The 20,129-nt window shown below is 36.4% G+C and overlaps 1 protein-coding gene and 1 pseudogene across 1 annotated transcript; one reads left to right on the forward strand and one right to left on the reverse strand.

Moving 5' to 3' along the window:
• Positions 1–2,943: 2,943 nt before the first annotated feature.
• On the reverse strand, positions 2,944–3,885 carry LOC109693141 (vomeronasal type-1 receptor 4-like). Its single transcript, XM_020174248.2, has one exon. It carries the CDS (start codon positions 3,883–3,885, stop codon positions 2,944–2,946), a length of 942 nt encoding a protein of 313 aa, XP_020029837.2.
• A 337-nt stretch (positions 3,886–4,222) lies between these two features.
• Positions 4,223–5,225, forward strand: LOC109693149 (cytosolic iron-sulfur assembly component 2A pseudogene; annotated as a pseudogene).
• Positions 5,226–20,129: the final 14,904 nt, after the last annotated feature.

The following is a 20,129-nucleotide window of genomic DNA, read 5'->3' on the forward strand; positions in this document are numbered from 1 at the left end:
TCCTGACCAAGTAAGTTCTCCAGAAGTACAGTTCTCTAATACAGACAGACCCTATCTCAGAGTCTTTACCTGCACCAACACAGTTCATTTCGTAACATGGAAAATGAAGAGGCTAGAGTCAGTCTCTGCTGGTATTTAGGGCTAGAATTCCCTAACAACAAATCAGAGATTTGTGTCTCTGATTTATCCAAATGTGGATACAAGTGGAATAATCTCAAGGTAGTAGTAAAATAAGGAAAACCCTGGTCAATACAAGGAGTAAAAAATGGAGTCTGTACTCCATAGAATTCAGCTAACCTCAGTCATTGGCTGCCGTCTCCTCAGAAAAAGCAGTAGATTTCTATCATGTAAAAAGTAACTGTGGCTTCAGAAACCTAAACAGTGAGTACATACCCCTCAATAGAATTTCACGCCTACATCACAGAGCAATGGAACAGTCACAAAGGTTGCTTAGGGAAATAGCAGGACCAAAAGGAGAAATCCTGCCCTACCTTCTCTCATAAAAGACATGATTACTATTCTGAACCTACTTGATTCATTGATATTTCTTTGAGACTCAACATGATTGGTTGAGAAAAACAAAAGATTATTAATGTCTTCATTTCCCCCACAGCTCGTAGGTTCTATGTGACTGATTCCCTCCCTAAGGATATGAGTTGCTGACTTCCCTCTGGGTGCAGATAATCATTGTGTCTCATTCCAATAACTAAAATTTTATTTGTATTTCTGATGTTGACATGGTGTTGCTTTTATGGGAAATGAAGACAAATCTTGCCCTGAAATGATCAGATAGCAATCTGAAATTTAGGAAAGACATTTATATAGACACCCACCAATTTCATGCTTATGCTACGAATGCCAGAAAGAGCATCTTCTCAAATGTGCCATTTGACAAAAGATCAGTACCAAACAAGTAACTGGCTTTTAAAGTCATGGTAACTGTCATTGTGCCATAGAAGCGATGAGGCTAAATCCTAACCCAAGGGCATATGTAGATTGAGGCTGCCTCCCTTTTCCAGGGAGAAATCAATATTTTCTGGATGGCTGAGACCATTGTGTGATGTTTCCTCACATACTCCATTAATTAACTGGAAAACAGGATTCTGCATTATTTTGGAATTTATTAGCTACCCCTACTGATAGAGGAGTGATAACTTCTGAAAGAGGAATATTGAGACTTAGCTTCTGACTTGAGAACAAACAGATAATCTGTGTAGTAAAAATCTTGCCCACCAAAGAGCAGAGACAGTCATGAGCATTCATAACAAGCACATAGGGGAAAATGGCAGGGAGATTTCTCACATAGACTTCCCTACCTGTTCCTCACTCACGTTAGAATCCTTGTATGCATATACAAGAGAGAAAAAAACTATCACATCCAATTTCTACTGTAGACACTGATGTAGCAGCAGAAAAGGATGAATTCTCATAAAAAGCCCCACATATAACTCCTTGCCCTCATTGTGGATCCAGAATGCCTTTATTCCCTCTTTCTAACTAAACACATACTAAAGTTTTTATACTTGTCTAAGTCAAGAGCTATAGCAGAGTTCCACTATCCCCTGGCAGGGAATATGCACAGGGGAAGGCACAGAGCCCCTGGAAGCTACCATGGGTATGAATAAAGGGCAGTACTAGAAGAGGGAAAGCTTACTCCCTTAATCTTTTCACCCTAGCATCAGCATTGCATTATCACTGTTATACTTTTCTACACTTGGAGACTATGCAAGGTCAGAATCTTTTATCTTTCTGCCTGTCTGCAGCCATGCTTTACCCCTTGACAACTCCATCCACACTTATATCTATTGTGGCTTATGCTTACCATATAAGACTGTGACTTGGTTACTATTATACAGCAGTACTACAAAAGTTTGAGTTTTCACAACTCCTAAAATCCTGAAGCAATTTCAAATGTTTCTATAAAGCTACTGATAATTGAGCATATGTACAGGGATGGAACAGGTACACGGGGGAGGAGTGGGACTTCCTAATAGCAAGTAAAGTACCAACAATAAGCTTATGTTAGAATTATTATGGTTTTTTGCTGCTGGGCTCTATCCCAGGGCTGCATTTACTCAAGACAATTGCTCTATACCATGATGCTCTGTACCATTTTATCAAATTAGAATTTTTTTTTTACAGTACTGGGGCTTGAACTCAGGGCCTTCACCTTGAACCACTCCACTAGCCCTTTTTGTGATGGGTTTTTCAAGATAGGGTACCCCACAATATTTGCCTGGGCTGGCTTCAAACCACAATCCTCTTGATCTCTGCCTCCTGAGTAGGTAGGAATACAGGCGTGAGCCACTAGCACCCAGCCATGTTAGAATTTTTAAAGTTAAAAGGTGAATAAATTAATGTAATATTGTCCACAGGATACACATTTTTAAATATTTGACACTGTAATTGGTGGTTAAAAATAAACTGACTTTCTAGATTAGAAATTAATGTATCATAAATATAGAACATCCCATGGAAATGGTTTAAGTTGTAGGATTATGTTAAAATTAATATACAGTAAGCTGATAAATATAGTTCCAAATATATCTCTTATTATCTTAGACAAACATAGACTAATTGTTCCTATTGATGACAAAAGCTTGACTATATTCAATCAAGATTTAAAGAGAATTTCACCATTCATTGATAACATGTTAGTACAAATTTCAAATTAAAAAATGCTAAAATGGTAAAGCATTTGTCATTGTTTTTTAGGCTTCTTTTTTACATTCTTTATGTGGAATATTCAGTGTTATTGTTTGAAGAATAATACACATAATCTGATTGTCATACACAACACATATTCACATGTAAGCATATATTTGTATTTATACAAATGTTTGTGTGCTCTGATAGTTTCTTATGATATTAATATCATAGTATGTTTGTGGTTCTGTTGCAATGAGTAAATAAACAACTGGACATTGTATAGCTTCATACATTTCACATATTTCTGAGAAAATTATGGAATGTTCTGATCCTCATGCAGGCAAAGCAAATCTTGCACTCATTGGAGAATCCACTCATGAGAACAAAGGGGCTCACAGTGGGGAAACCTGCATTGCTTACTGCAGAGATGTCCACCATCAACTGACTGGTATTACTAAAAAGACCCAAACAGACATGAAAGGTGAGGGACACAGTGTAGAAAGTAACAAAGGTACACACAAGAAGAAAGACAGTTTTGGTAGCTCTGAACTCAGGGGAGGATCTGGAGGAGAGATTGTACCCGTGAATGTGTTGGACCCTCTGCTTGTGCCTGTTCAGGATGAATACCATGGATCCACTGGACCAGGGCATGATGCCCAAACACAAAATATCAAGGAAAGACAATAGTGCTACACGTACTGGCTCTCCACTTTTGTCATGATGAGCAGCATAATAGTATCCAAAATCTTTTGTCTTTGTGATGTTTTTGTTACTCATTTTGCCAGTCACATACAAAGGAACAATGACATTTACCAGAATATGGAGGCTCCAGCACAGGAAAATGGAGGTGCCAGTGTACCTGGGAGCTTTTGCTTTCAGCTTTGCCCATCTAGAGTTCCAGGGAATGAGAGTGATGGCCTGGAAGACACTCAGTAAGCAGGTGATGCTGATAGAAACACCCCTACCCACTCTGTGAACATTGAAAACAAGTTTGCATCCAAGGTCACTGAGAAAATGGCTAAACCCAAAAGTTAAAATGGTCTGTGGAACTCCTCTAAAGAGGAGGAATAAGTAGTTGGCTATAGTCAAGTGCTTAGTAATCAAATCTGTGGGTCTCAACCTGCACCCAGAGAAGGAGAGAAAGAGAAAGTGGTAGAGAAAGGAGAAATTCCCCAGGATTCCAAGTGTAGTCTGTGATAAGGAGATAAGTCCCATTATCAAATCCCCAGCATCCATTCTGTCAGTTCTCACAAAGAGATATTTATCTTCAGAGCCAGAGGATCCTTTATGGAATATGAGGCTTGGATTATAATTAAAATATCCACTAAAATCCAATATTTCTACTTACTATTAGTTCCCAGTTAGAAATACTGACTTAAATATGTTCATATTATTGAAAAGATTCCAACAAGAGAATGTCTATCATTAAAAGTGTATTGCAATGTATACTGTTATAAAGAGCAAACATCTATAATCAAATTATTCTTTATACCTCTTTACACTCTATGAGGTGGTCAACACTATTATAAAGATGAAGAAAATAGACAGTCGCCAGGGATGGCAGAGCGTGAGGATGGAGCGGGTGTCCGAGCTGCTTTCCTGGACGCTGAGCAGAGTCCTGTGACTTTCAGGCCTCTCTGAGCCAGGAGCTGCCCGGCAGCCCCGGATCATGGAAGAGAAAGCGCCAGAGGTTTATGATTTGATTCGGACCATCCGGGACCCAGAAAAGCCCAATACTTTAGAAGAACTGGAAGTGGTAACGGAGAGCTGTGTGGAGGTTCAGGAGATAAATGAAGAAGACTATCTGGTTATCATCAGGTTCACGCCAACAGTACCTCATTGCTCTTTGGCAACTCTTATTGGGCTGTGCTTAAGAGTAAAACTTCAGCGGTGTTTGCCATTTAAACACAAGTATTGAGTTTGAATTCAGGACCTACACCTTGAGCTACTCCATTAGCCCTTTTTTATGATGGGTTTTTTCGAGATAGGGTCTTGCCAACTATTTGCCCTGACTGACTTTGAACCTCTATCCTGATCTCTACCTCCCAAGAAGCTAGGGTTACAGTTGGAAATCTACATCTCTGAAGGAACCCACTCAACAGAAGAAGACATCAACAAGCAGATAAATGATAAAGAGCAAGTGGCAGCTGCGATGGAGAACCCCAACTTACGGGAAATTGTGGAACAGTGTGTCCTTGAACCTGACTGAGAGTTGCTTTAAGAGCCACTGAACTGTAATTGTTTGATATTTTTGTTTAAACTCTTTGTAAAATGTAAAAACTCATGTTTAATATATAGGTGATTTGTACCTCAAAACATTTTTAAGGAATTATTTCTAAGCAAGTTTTCATTACAAGGTAGGACCTAATTTGTTCAGTACATAACATTCTCAGGATTTGTAACACTGAAATGATCAGACAGAAAAATATTTTCTATTTGCTATAATGTGTTACTATTTTTCTGATGTCCATTCTGATATAGCTACTTTTCATGTCAAATATCTACCCTGCCCAAATGTATTCAATTTAAATCATTAGTCTAAAATAAATAAAACAAGTGATTCTTATTAAAAAAAAGATGAAGAAAATATAACCAAACAGATGTTACATGATTTGTCTCAACTCAACAGTAGTTGGGGTACAGTGAGGACTTGATCTTGTCAGTGCTGATTTCAAGAATTGAATTTAACCACCATCACAGCTAATTAACTGAGTTCTTCCAGTAATCCTGATCCTTAATTTTTACATAATACCTGGCCATCATACTTTACATCAGATACATAATTTTATTCTTTTTTATTCACAAGTTTCCACTAGTTTGCAAATAATTATTCCATAATTCAACATCAATTATGAATACACCTTTAAAAATCTTGACAAAAAGGTACATGCAATGATCATATTATAAGATTACAAGAACCTGCCCCATGATAAAGTTGAACATAATGAATCCAAGCCACAGAATCATTTGCTTTTATGCCTGGAAAAAAGTTCAACAAAATGAACCACAGGAATTATTGAGCCATTTATGTCATATCCTAAACAATGGCATATGAAACACAAATATATGGTAAAATTAAAGTAGGGTTGAAACTAAATTTTACTAGTTTCAATTCATATACATATCAACCAAAACATAAGCTAATTAAAACAACTAGAAATGAGGTGAGATGAGTACAAATATGAATCTAGGACAATTATTAAAAATAAATCTGTGAGTTCATGAAATCTTGTGCATTTTATCTTTTTTAACTGATATACTTTGGGATTGATATGAGATTTTTAATGTATTAATACTTGAAATTAAATTGTCTATACTTGTGTATTAATCTATATGATGTTTTGACCTACAAAGACTTATTGAAAGATTCAATCAATTTCACAAGACACTTATATCCTCATGAATTTGTCATTTGTAGGGAGATGAAAACCTGATATCAGAATTTAAAAAACTAGAGGAAAAACATCACAAAACACATACAACATTGAAAACTGCTACCCAAACCTGAATATTATAAAGTGCCTTGTTCTTTAAATGCTGCTTCGTGAACTTGAAGAATGAATGTAATTTCACCCTAAGCAACAGGCCAGTCATTTCTTAGTGGGGACACACTTGTTGTATTGACTTGTCATCACATACACCAGAGTTTAAGAAAACACTTCTCTTCCACCCATTAAATTCAGATGCACTAATCCTGCACAAGATTAGATAGCTGTTGTAGAAGTATCCTACTCATTATTACAAACATGGAGTTTAGATAGGGGCACTTGGAGGTATTCTAAAATTTTGTACATGATCTGTGTAAAGCAGATTAAAGAGAGAATTGATTTTGGAATTTCACTTTTTTTATGGCATTGGGGTTTGAACTCAGCCTCATACTTGCTAGCTAGCAGGTGCTCTACTGCTTGAACCATACCTCTAGTCCATTTTGCTCTGGTTATTTTGGAGATGGGGTTTTGTGAACTACTTGCCCAGGTTGGCCTTGAACCACAATCCTCCAGATCTCAGCTTCCCAAGTAGTTAGGATTACAGGCACGAGCCACCAGTGCCCAGCTTGGAATTTCATTCTTAAAGCACCTTGAAACTGGTTTATCACATGGATTACACAACAGAAGTCTTTATTACTGGTGGCTACATTAAATTATACTGGGAGCCATCAGATATTGCTGAAGGGTCTACAACCCTCAACCATCTTCACTAGTTCTCCTCATGCCTCTGTAGCTTTGGCACTGGGCCAGGCTCAAACCCATAAAATCCCCTTTATCTGACACGATTACTTACCCAGACCCCTGATCTGTCTCCTTCCCTTACAGATTCTATCTGTCAAGCCCAAATACAAAACATTCTCCTAACTCCATCCTGCCTTCTGGATGGTGAGCTCAGTCTGATGGTCCTGACACCCAGTATTATGGGGGATAAGGGCAGCCATACCCTTGGATATGGGTTTCTTATGCTGTGATCTTACCTCCCCATAGAGCTGCAATTACCATTTTACCTGTCACAGCAATAACAGTGCAGTCCTGGGAAGCTCAGAACACATTTGAGAAAGTATTTCCCCTGATGTAATTACCCCCAGAAAGTTACTAGCTCCTATTAAACATCTCCAAAGAGACTTTGAAGTGTTTGGGAGGCTCCTTTTCTCCATCTCCAGAGACAGCCAGTCACACAGAGGAGAGCAGAAAACACTGTGATGCCCACGAATGGACAAGTGGATAAAGAAACTGTGGTGTATATGCCTTATTGAATATTATTCAGACATTAGCATGAATAAAATATTGTTGTTTGAAGCAACATGGAAGAGGCTGGTGGACATTGTCTTAAATAAAATGCAGACACCTAGAGAGAAATAGTATGTGTTCTCACTTACCTGTGGAAGCATAAAATGATGACATCCATAGAAAGAAGAATAGTAATCACCAGATGCAAGGAAGTGTGGTGCAGAATGGATGGAAGGAGCATGGTTAACAGATATGGGATTACAATTGCATAGTTGGAATAATTTCCAATGTTCTATAGGATAGCTACAGTTGATGACAATTAACTATATAATTCAAAACAGCTAGTAAGAAGTATTTTAAATGTTACTAACCTTAATAAATGACAAACATTTGGGATGTACAAATTACCCAGGCCTGATCATGGTGTATTCTACACATGCGTTGAGATGTCACACTGTACCACATAAATACATATAATTATTATGCCAATTTAACTTTCTAAATTTTTCTCAAGAAAAATAAGTCATTTACCACCATATCTGTTATAGGATGCATGTATCTCTCTCCCAAAGTTCATATGATGGTATTTGAAATTGTGTACATGGAAGGAAACTTGAGTTTCAAGAGGACATAAATTGGAGCTCTTGTGATGGGATTGGTGCCCTCAAAAGGCAAAGTACTAAAGATCTTTCTCTCCTTCTTTAGCCCATGAGGTCATAGTCACATCAAGAAGTCTGCCATCCGAGGATGCAGGGAAAAAGGAAAGCTCTTACACTGCTGGTGGGAATGTAAACTAGTACAACCACTCTGGAAAAAAATTTGGAGGCTTCTTAAAAATCTAAACATAGATCTACCATATGATCCAGCAATACCACTCTTGGGGATATACCCAAAAGAATGTGACTCAGGTTACTCCAGAGACACCTGAACACCCATGTTTATTGCAGCACTATTCACAATAGCCAAGTTATAGAAACAACCAAGATGCCCCACTACCAATGAATGGATTAAGAAAATGTGGTATTTATACACAATGGAATTTTATGCAGCCATGAAGAAGAATGAAATGTTATCATTTGCAGGTAAATGGATGGAACTGGAGAACATTATTCTGAGTGAGGTTAGCCTGGCCCAAAAAACCAAAAATCATATGTTCTCCCTCATATACGGACATTAGATCAAGGGCAAACACAAGGGGATTGGACTTTGATCACATGATAAAGCAAGAGCACACAAGGGTATGAGGATAGGTAAGACACCCAAAAAACTAGATAGCATTTGTTGCCCTCAACGCAGAGAAACTAATGCAGATACTTGAAAGTAACTGAGACCAATAGGAGAATGGGACCAGGAACTAGAGAAAAGGTTAGTTCAAGAAGAATTAACCTAGAAGGTAACACACATGTACAGGAAAGCAATGTGAGTCAACTCCCTGTATAGCTATCCTTATCTCAACTAGCAAAAACCCTTGGACTTTCCTGTTACTGCTTATACTCTCTCTTCAACAAAATTAGAGATAAAAGCAAAATAGTTTCTGCCTGGTAGCAAGTGGTTGGGGGGGTAAGGGAGGGGTTGGGGGGTAAGGGAGGGAGTGGGGGGAAGGGGGGAGAAATCACCCAAACATTGTATGCACACATGAATAAAATAAAAAAAGAAGTCTGCCATCTGCAATACAGGAAGACAGCACTCACAAGCTGTTAGTGGGCTAGAACATTGGTCTCAGTCCTCCCAGACTACAAAACTGTGAGAGATAAATCTATGTTTCATATTCCACCCAGTACTGTTAAGGAAAACTAAGAACATTAATATTCTATCCAGAGAAATTAGTTGATTTTTTCCTTTCCTTTAAATCTGCATTGTATATATAAGGAAATGTTGATAGCTTTACTCATAGAGGCTTTTTAAAGTTTTTATTAGCATACAAAAGCAGAGATTTTCCTGGAAATCCAGGAAAATCAGAGACTACTTTGAGAGCCTATACTATAACAAATTTGAAAATTTTTGAAGAAATGGACATATTTCTAAATATGACCATCCAAAACTGAACCAATAGGACATTAATCACCTGAATAGATCTATAACACAAAATGAAATTGAAGCAGCAATTAAGAATCTCCCAAAAAAGAAAAGTCCAGTACCTGAAGGATTCTCTGCTGACTTCTATCAGACTTTTAAAGAAGAACTAATACCAACCCTCCTTAAACTGTTCCATGAAATAGAAAGGGAAGGAACACTGCCTAACTTATTTTATGAAGCCAATATTACTCTCATCCCAAAACCAGACAAAGACACCTCCAAAGCAGGAGAACCACAGGCCAATTTCCTTAATGAATATCAATGCAAAAATCCTCAATAAAATAATGGCAAAGTGAATCCAACAACACATCAGAAAGATCATACAACATGACCAAGTTAGCTTCATCCCAGGGATGCAGGGGTGGCACAACATATGCAAATCTATAAATGTAATATAGCACATTAATAGAAGCAAAGACAAAAAACATTTGATCATCTCAATAGATGCAGAAAAAGTCTTCAACAAGATCCAACACCACTTCATGATAAAAGCTCTAGGAAAACTAGGAATAGAAGGAATGTACCTCAACATTGTAAAGGCTATATATGACAAACCTACAGTCAACATCATACTTAACAGTGAAACACTGAAATCATATCCCCTAAACTCAGGAATGAGACAAGGGTGCCCACTATCCCCACTCCTATTCAACATAGTACTGGAATTTCTAGCCAGAGCAATTAGGCAGGAAGAAGAAATAAAAAGAATACAAATAGGTAAAGAAACTGTCAAAATATGCCTATTTGCAGATGATATAATCCTATAACTTAAAGACCCAAAAAACTCTACCCAAAAACTCTTAGACTTCCTCCTTCCTTCCTTCCCTTCTGTCCTTTTTTCACCAAATATTTGAGTACCTACTATATGCCAGGCACTGTTCTAAGAGCCAAGGATACATCAATGATCAAAACAAAACTCGTTAGAATATGGGAGGCTATATTCTAATGTAGAGATAAAACAGTGCACAATAAGTATGTAAATTATACAGTATATCAGACTGTGAGAAATGCCACTGAGAAACATTAAGGGGAAGTACAAGGAGTTCCAGGAGGACATGGGTACTGAAGCTGTCAATGGAGTGGCCAGGGAAGGAGAGGTGGGTAAGAAGGTGATCACTGAACAAACTCTTGGAGTTGCTGAGGAAGACTTTCAGACTCAGAGCAACAGACTCAGAGGAACTTCATACTTGCTTTTATTTACTGTGGTCACCAGCTTGACATTCTTAATAATTTTTAAACAAGAAGTTCCACAATTTCATTTTGAACTGGGCTTCACATTTTAAGCAACCAGTCCTTTCAAATAATACTGGGATGAGCTTTTCAAGTAAATGATACTGGGGTGACTAGAGATGGAGTAAGGATTTTAAGAGGGGCAATGTGCAATGTACCATAAGGCCATCTAAGGGCTGGACTTTTTCTTCTGGGTGAGGTGAAAAACAAGTGGTGGGCTTTGAGCAGAGGGATGATCTGATACGTGTTGTAAAAGGACTGCCCTGGATGCCTGTATTCTCAAGAGGAATTACTGGTGTTCTCTTATCTATAAAAATAAAAGAGATACAATGTTGTTATAAAAAAAAACTCTTAGACACCATGAACAGTATAACAAGGTGGCAGGATACAAAATTAACTTCCAAAAATCATTAGGTTTTCTATACACTAACAACAAACAAACTGAGACAGAATATATGGACAAAATTCCATTCACAATAGCCTCAAAAAAATCAAATACCTAGGAGTAAACTTAACAAAAGATGTGAATGACCTCTACAAGGAGAATTACAAACCCATGAACAAAGAGATCAAGGAAGACTACAGAAGATGGGAAGATCTCCCATGCTCATGGATTGGTAGAATCAACATAGTAAAAATGGCTATACTACCAAAAGCAATCTACATGTTTAATCCAATTCCCATCAAAATCCCAATGACTTTCATCACAGAGATTGAAAAATCTACCCTCAAGTTCATTTGGAAACACAAGAGACCATATGCCAAGGCAATACTCAGCAAAAAGAACAATGCTGGCGGAATCACAATACCTGACTTCAAACTATATTACAAAGTAATAACAATAAAAACAGCATAGTACTGGCAAAAAAACAGACATAAAGACCAGTGGAACAGAATAGAGGACCCAGATATGAATCCACACAACTATACCCACCTTATTTTTGACAAATGGGCCAAAAATATATGATGGAGAAAAGACAGCCTCTTCGACAAATGTTGCTGGGGAAAATGGTTATCCATCTGCAAGAAAATGAAACTAGATTCATATCTATCACCCTGTACTAGTATCAACTCAAAATGGATCAAGGACCTTAATATCAGACCTGAAACTCTGAAGTTGTTACAGGAAAGAGCAGGAAACACTCTGGCAGTAATAGGTATAGGCAAGGACTTCCTCAATACATACAACCTCTGAAGCCCAGCAACTAAGAGAAAGGATGGACAAATGGGACTTCATAAAATTAAAAGGCTTCTGCACAACAAAAGAAATGGTCTCTAAACTGAAAAGACCACCCACAGAGTGGGAGAAAATATTTGCTAACTATGCATCAGACAAAGGACTGATAACCAAATATACAGGGAACTTAAGAAACTAAACTCTCCCAAAATCAATGAACCAATTAAGAAATGGACAACTGAACTGAATAGACCTTTCTCAAAAGAAGAAATTCAAATGGCCAAAAAACACATGAAAACATGCTTACCATCTCTAGCCATAAAGGAAATGCAAATCAAAACCACACTAAGATTCCACCTCACCCCTGTTAGACTAGCCATCATCTAAAACACCAACAACAACATGTGTTGGTGAGGATGTGGGGAAAAGGAAGCCTGGTACACTGCTGGTGGGAATGCAAGCTAGTGCAACCACTCTGGAAAAAAATTTGGAGGCTTCTTAAAAATCTAAACATAGGCCTGCTATATGATCCAGCAATCCCACTCCTGGGGATATACCAGAAGAAATGTAACTCAGGTTACTCCAAAGGCACCTGCACACCCGTGTTTATTGCAGCACTATTCACAATAGCCAAGTTATGGAAACAACCAAGATGCCCCACTACTGATGAATGGATCAAGAAAATGTGGTACTTGTACACATGGAATTTTACTCAGCCATGAAGAAAACTGAAATCTTATCATTTGCAAGTAAATGGATGGAACTGGAGAACATCATTCTGAGTCACGTTAGCCAGACTCAGATGACCAAAAATCATATGTTCTCCCTCATATGCGGTCTTTATATCTAGGGCAAATACAACAATGCTGTTGGAGTTGGGTCACATGCTAAGGGGAGAGCACATATGGGAGTTACGGAGATAGGTAGAAAACCCAAAACCTGAAAGCATTTGATGTCCTCACTGCAGAGGAACTAATACAGAAACCTTAAAGCAACAGAGATCAACATGAGAAGGGGATCAGGAACCAGTGTAAAAATCAGCTAGAGATGAATCAACATGGGTTGTAAAACATTTGTACATGAAAGCAATGCTAGGAATTTCTAGGTATAGCTGTCCTTATCTCAACTAGCAAAAACACTATGTCTTTCTTATTATTGCTTATTTCTACTCTTCAAAGGAACTGGAGAAAAGCACAGAACAGGTTCTGCCTGGAAGAGAGGGGGGAGAGGGGAGAGGATGGTTCAGGATGCAGGGGGGAAAAATGACCCAAACAATGTATGCACATGTGAATAAATGAATAATAAAAAATAAAATAAAATGAACTTCGTCTGTTAAAATAAAAAATAATAATAATAAAGTTTTTATTAGTATGTATTAATAGTACAAGGGGTTTCATTGTGAAAATTCCATAGATGCATATGTTGTACTTTGAATAAATTCACCCCTTCTATTATATTTCCTCTACCTCCCTACCCACCTCCCTCCACTTTTTCAAACAGTATTTGGTGAGTTTCATTATGCTATCTTCATATATTTATGGTACTTCAGTCCTCTTCATCCCCCAGTATCCCCTCCTTTTCCTACCCTTCCAACTGACTGGCCTCTCCCAAACTGTCCTCCTTTTACACTCATGTAGCATTATTATGTTTGTCATTATTATGATTATTATTATCATCATGTCATTTTGGGTATAAATTCCACACATGACTGAAAACATGCAATATTTGGGTTTTTGAGTTTGGCTTATCACACTCAACATGCTAACCTCCAGCTGATTCCATCTTTCTAAAAATTAAAATATTTCATTCTCCTTCATGATTACATAATACTCCATCATGCATATATGCCAACATTTTCTTTATCCATTCATCAGTTGTTGAGCACCTAGGTTGATAACACAGTTTAATTATTGTGATTAGTGCTGCAATAATTGTGGGTATGCAGGTTACCTCCATTATAGGTTGATTTACACTCTTTCAGATATATGCCCAAGAATGCTTATAGCAGGGTTATAGGTCTATTTTTAGTTTTTCAATAAGCCTCTGTACTGATTTCCATAGTGGTTGCACTAATTTACATTCCCACCACTAGATTTTATTGTTTGTTTTCTTGATGGTTGCCATTTTGATGGGGGCAACATGGAATCTCAGTGTAGTTTTGACTTGCATTTCATTTATAGTTAAGGATGTTGAACATTTCTTCATATATTCATTAGCCATTTTTACTTCTTCTGAGAACTATCCATTTCTCCATTTATTAACTGAATTATTTGTTCTTTTGGTGTTTAATTTTTGAGCTCTTTATATAGTGTAGATAGGAATCCTTTACCACATGAATAGCTAGGAATGATTTTCTTTTATGCTTGTGTAGCTTCTGGTAATTGTTTCTTTTGATATGCAGATGCTTTTTAATTCAATGCAATCCCATTTATTAGTTATTGTTCTTGTTTCCTGTGCAATTTGAGTCCTATTAAGAAGGTAATTACCTATTCCTTTATCTTCCAGTGTTTTCCCTATGCTTTCCTGTAATAGTTTCAAATTTTTAGATATTATATTGATATAATTAGTCCATTTTAAATTGATTTTTGCAGTGAATAAGAGGTCTAATAGGGGATCTAATTTCGGTCTTCTACCTGTGGATATCCAGTTTTCCCAGCACCATTTGTATAAGAAGTTATCTTTTCTCTAAAGTATGTCTTTGGCCCCTTTGTCAAAACTCAGGTGGCTATAGCCATCTGAGAAATGAGAGTTCATTTCCGAGTCCTCTGTTCTGTTGGTCTTTTATCTGATTTTGTGCCAGTAACATGGCACTTTTGTTACTATGGCTCTGTAGTACAGTTGAAATCCAGTATTGAGTAACTACAGCACTGCTCTTTTTGATCAACATTTCTCTGGCTATTAAGTTTCTTTTATGTTTCCACATGAATTTTAGAATTAATTATCTATTATTATGAAGAATGACATTGGAATTTTGATGGGCATTCATTGAATCTGTAGATTGCTTTTAGTATTATAGCCATTTTCAAGATATTAATTATGCCAGTCCATAAACATGGGACATTATTCCATCTTCTAGTGTCTTCAATTTCTTTCTTCAGGATTTTATAGCTTTCAATGTAGAGGTCTTTAACCTCCTCAGTTAAGTTCATTCCTAGGTATTGTAGGCTACTGTAAAAAGAATTGTTTTCCTGATTTCTTTCTCAGATTGTTCATTATTATATCTAGGAAAGTCGCTGTTTTTGTATGTTGATTTTATATCCTGCTATGTTACTGAATGTGTTTATGAGCTCTAAGAGCTTTTGTGTAGTGTTTAGGGCCTTTTAGGTACAGGATCATATTATCTGTAAATAAGGATAATTTGATTTCTTCCTTCCCTATTTGAATCCCTTTTATTTCTTTCTCTTGTCTTATTACTTGGGCTAGAAATCCCATATTATATTGAATAAGAGTCAGGGGGATAGACACCCTTGTCTCATTCCCAACTTTAGATTAAATAATTTCTGTTTCTGGCTGTTTAGTATGATGTTTGTTATAGGTTTGTCATATATAGCCTTTATTGTGCTTAGGTATGTTCCTTCTACATCTAGTTTCTTCAGAGCTTGTATCATGAAAGAATGTTGAATTTTGTCAGGGGCTTTTTCTGCATCTATTGAGATGATTATGTGATTTTTGAGCTTCATTCTGTTTACATGCCATATTACAATTATTGATTTGTGTATGTTGAACCATTCTCACATCTCTGGAACAAAACCAACTTGACCATCATCTGTGATCTTTTTAAGGTGTTGTTGAATTTGGTTTTAAAGTATTATATTAAGAATTTTGAGCTGATCCTTATCTCAACTAGCAAAAACCCTTTGTCCTTCCTATTATTGCTTATACTCTCTCTTCTACAAAACTAGAGATAGGGCAAAATAGTTTCTGCCTGGTAGCGAGGGGTTGGGGGGGTAAGGGAGGGAGTGGGTAAGGTAGGGGGTTGGGAGAAGGGGGAAGAAATGACCCAAACATTGTATGCACATATGAATATAAGAAAAAAAGAAAAAAAAGAATTTTGAGCTGGCAGAATGGCTCAAGTGGTACAGGACCTCCCTAGCAAGCGTGAAGCCCTGACCTCAAACCCCAGTATTGCAAAAGAAAAAAAGAAGAAGAATTTTATCATCTATGTTCATTAAGGAAATTAGTTTGGGATCAGGGTAATAGTGGCTTCATAAAAATGTGTTTGGTAGCATTCTTCCCTTTGCATTTTATGGAATAGTTTGAAGTGTTGCTGTTAGTTCTTCTTTAAAGGTCTGGTAGGTAGGAGGGGGAGGATATAAGGAAAGGGTATTGGAGGGTAGATATGGTGGAAGTATTATGTACTCATGTATGAAAACTGAAAAACTAGAACTGTTGAAACTATTTTAAGAATGGGGTAAGAGGAGATAAAGGAGAATGATGGAGAGGGTGAATTTAACTAAGATATATTATAAACACTTTTGTAAATGTCAAAATGTACCCCCAGTACAACATAATATGATAATAAAAAATTTATAAAATTAAGATCATCACACAATAAATAGATAAATAGTAGAATTTGTCAGTGAATCCACTCAATCCTGGTCTCTTATTTTTTGGGAGATTATTCATTACTACTTCAAGCTTATTGGATGTTATAAATCTGTTTAAGTGGTTTATATCCTCTTGGTTCAGTTTTGGTACGTCATACACATCTAGACCTTTATCTATTTCTCCTAGAATTTCCATTTTATTAAAATATAAATTTTCAAAGTATTCCCACATGATCCTCTGGGTTTCATTGGTATATTCCCTTTTCCATCTCTTATTTTATTAATTTATCTCTTCTACCTATTTCTTTCAGTTAGTTTGGCTAGGAGTTTTTCAATCTTATTCATCTTTTCAAATAACAAACTTTTTATTTCATTTATTTTTAGTCTCTATTTCATTAATTTCTGCCCTAATCTTTATTATTTCCTTCCACCTACTAATTTGAGATTTGGCTTGTTCTTTTCTTCTGGGAGTTTGAGGTGCATCATTAGGTTATTTGAGCTCTCTCTCTCTTTTGTGTAGTTGACATAGCTGTTAGCCTTGGCTGTATCTCAAAGGTTCTGGCAAGTTGTATTTTCTTTTTCATTAGATTCTAGGAAATTTTTATCCACCCACCACCCCCCAAAATCATTTCTCCATTGACCCACTGGCCATTCAATAATATATTACTCAGTCTCCATGTCTTTGAATTTTTCTGTGCTTCTTTTGTTGTTGATTTCTAGTTTCATTCCAGTGTGGTCTGGTATAATGTGGGGGTTATTTTAATTTTCCTGTATTTGTTAAGACTTCTTTATGTCCTAAAATGTGATCTACTTTAGAGAAAGTTCCATGTACTGCTAAGAAGAGTGTGTATTCTCCAGCTTTTGGGTGGAATATTCTGTAGATGTCTCCTTTATCTATAGCATCACCTAATTCTAATGTTTCTTTGTTGATTTTTTTTGTGGGAGGGTCTGAATGGCCTGTCTATTGGTGAAAGTAGAGTATTGAAGTCTCTCACTATTATTCCATTGGAGTTAATCTGTGCTTGTAAATCCAGATTATAACATACATGTTAACAATTGTTATCTCTTCTTGGTGGATTGTTCCCTTTATTAACATGAAATGGCCTTTTTGTCTCTTCTGAATTATTTAGGTTTCAAGCGTATTTTATCAATTATGAGTATAGGTACTCCTGCCTGCTTTGGGGGTCCATTTGCTTGGCAAATCTCTTTTCTTCCATTCACCCTTGGTCAATGTTTGTCTTTGTCAGTGAGATTTTTCTTGTAGACAACAAAGAGTTGGGCTTTGCTTTTCAATCTAACACTCATTTCTATGTATTTTTATTGGAAAATTGAGATAATTAACATTTGATATTAATAAAGATACGTAGTATTTTCTGTCATTTTGTTGTTTTTGATGTTTGCTTGTTTCCTAATCCTTATTTGTTAATCCACTCATTTAGTGGGATTTAGTTTTCCCTGCATTTTCCAGGTTGTGCTTCTCTTTCTCTTCTGTATGTAGGCTTCCTTTAAGTATTCACCAGTGCTGGTTTAGTGAGCTTGAATTTCCTTAATTTTCATTTTCATGAAAGGTTTTTACTTCTCCTGTAATAATGAAGGATAGCATTACTGGATACTAGGTAATCTAGATTGATAGTTATTTTCTTTCAGTGCTTAGAATATATCATTACATGCCCTCCTTGCTTTTAGTTTCTGTTGAGAAATTTGTTGTTATTCTGATGGGTTTGTCTTTATATTTGTCTTGTCACATCTCTTTTGCAACTATTAGTATTCTTTCTTTATTCTATGTATTTAGTTTTTAACTACATGTCTATGCATGTTTCTGATCTTGCCCTGAAAGCCTCCTGTACCAGGATGACCCTCCCTTTCTCAAGATTAGGGAAGTTTTCCAAAATGGTACTGGCACAAAAACAGACATGAAGACAAATGAAATAGAACAGAAGCCCCTGACTCAAAACCACATAATGACAACCATCTGACTTTCAACAAAGATGCCCAAAATATGTATTGGAGAAAAGACAGCCTCTTCAACAAATGGTGCTGGGAAAACTGGATTTCCACCTGCAAAAAACCTGAAATCCAAGTCTCTCCCCTTGTACTAGATCAATTCAAAATGGATTAAAAATCTTAATGTAAAATCTGAAACAGTTAAATTAATCCAGGAAAAATAGGGAATTTATTGGACCACATATGCATAGGTTATAACTTTATGAATGGAAATTAAATAACTCAGCAATTAAGAGAGAATATTAATAAATGGGACTTAATGAAACTAAAAACTTCTGAACAGCAAAGGACAGTCACCAAGCTAAAGAGACAGTCTACAGAATGGGAGAGAATCTTTGCCAGTTATGCATCTAACAAAAAACTAATAACAATATACAGGGAGCCCAAAAAACTGAACTCTCAAAGGATCAACAACCCAATAAATAAATGGGCAAATGAACTGAACAGACAGTTCTCAAAAGATGTACACATAGCCAATAAACATATGAAGAAATGCTTAACATCTTTGGCCATAAAGGAAATGTAAATCAAAATGACATTGATATTCAATCTCACCACAGTCAAAATGGCTAGCATCAATAACACAAACAATAACAAATGCTGATGAGGATGTTGGGAAAAAGGAACACTTCTACACTCTTGGTGGGAACATAAATTAGTGCAATCAATATGGAAAGCAATATGGATATCCCTCAAAAAACTAAAAATAGAACTACTATACAATCCAGGGATAACACTCCTAGGCATATATTTGAAAGAGTGTATTCCAGGATATGATAGAGCTACTTGACCACCCATGCTTATTGCAGCACTATTTACAATAGCCAAGCTTTGGAAGTAGCCCAGATATTCCACAACAGAAGAATGGATTAAGAAAATGTGGTATATACACACACAATGGAGTTTTATATAGCCATAAAGAAGAATGAATTTATGTTGTTTGCAGGTAAATGGATACAATTGGAGAACTTCAAGTTAAGCAAAGTAAGCCAGGCTCAAAAATACAAAAGTCACATATTTTCTTTCACATGTGGAAGCTAGACCTATAAGTTAAATGCATATATGGAAATATATATATGTATATGTATTATATATGTATGTATATGTGGAAATATGTAGAGAGAGAGAGAGAGAGAGAGAGATGGAGAGAACAAAATTGTATTAGTGAGTCCATCTGAGAGGGGTACAGGCAGTGACAGAGATAAAGAAAATGTTAGAGAATGAAAAATATTTAAAGAATTCATTTACATATAAATATAAAACAGTAAGCTGTTGATACTAGAGACCATAGTGATAGAATGAGTAAATAATATGGGGAGGAGAGTAAACTGTTAAAGCAGAATATATACAGACCTGAAGTACCAAGAAGAAACCCCCTTGAACTATCAATATACACTTGATAAAAAAAAATGAAGGGCAGGAGGAAAATATAAATCTTTTCTAGGAGTAGATACAAGTGGGAGGGGTAAGCACAGGGAAAGGGGGAATGAGAGGGAATATGGTGGATATATTTTGTATCCATATATGAAAATAAAAGAATGAAACCTATTAAAATTGTTCTTAGAAGGAAGGGAGAGGGAGAATTGATGGAGGGGGTAAATCCAACTAAGATACCATATATATATATATGTAAATATCCCAATGTATCCCTTTGTACAGCTATTATAAACTAATAAAATCATAAAAAGTAAAATAAAATATTTTAAAAGATTCGGGACATTTTCTATT

Source organism: Castor canadensis, chromosome 16 (genome assembly GCF_047511655.1).
Source record: "Castor canadensis chromosome 16, mCasCan1.hap1v2, whole genome shotgun sequence".
Taxonomy (NCBI): Eukaryota; Metazoa; Chordata; class Mammalia; order Rodentia; family Castoridae; genus Castor; species Castor canadensis.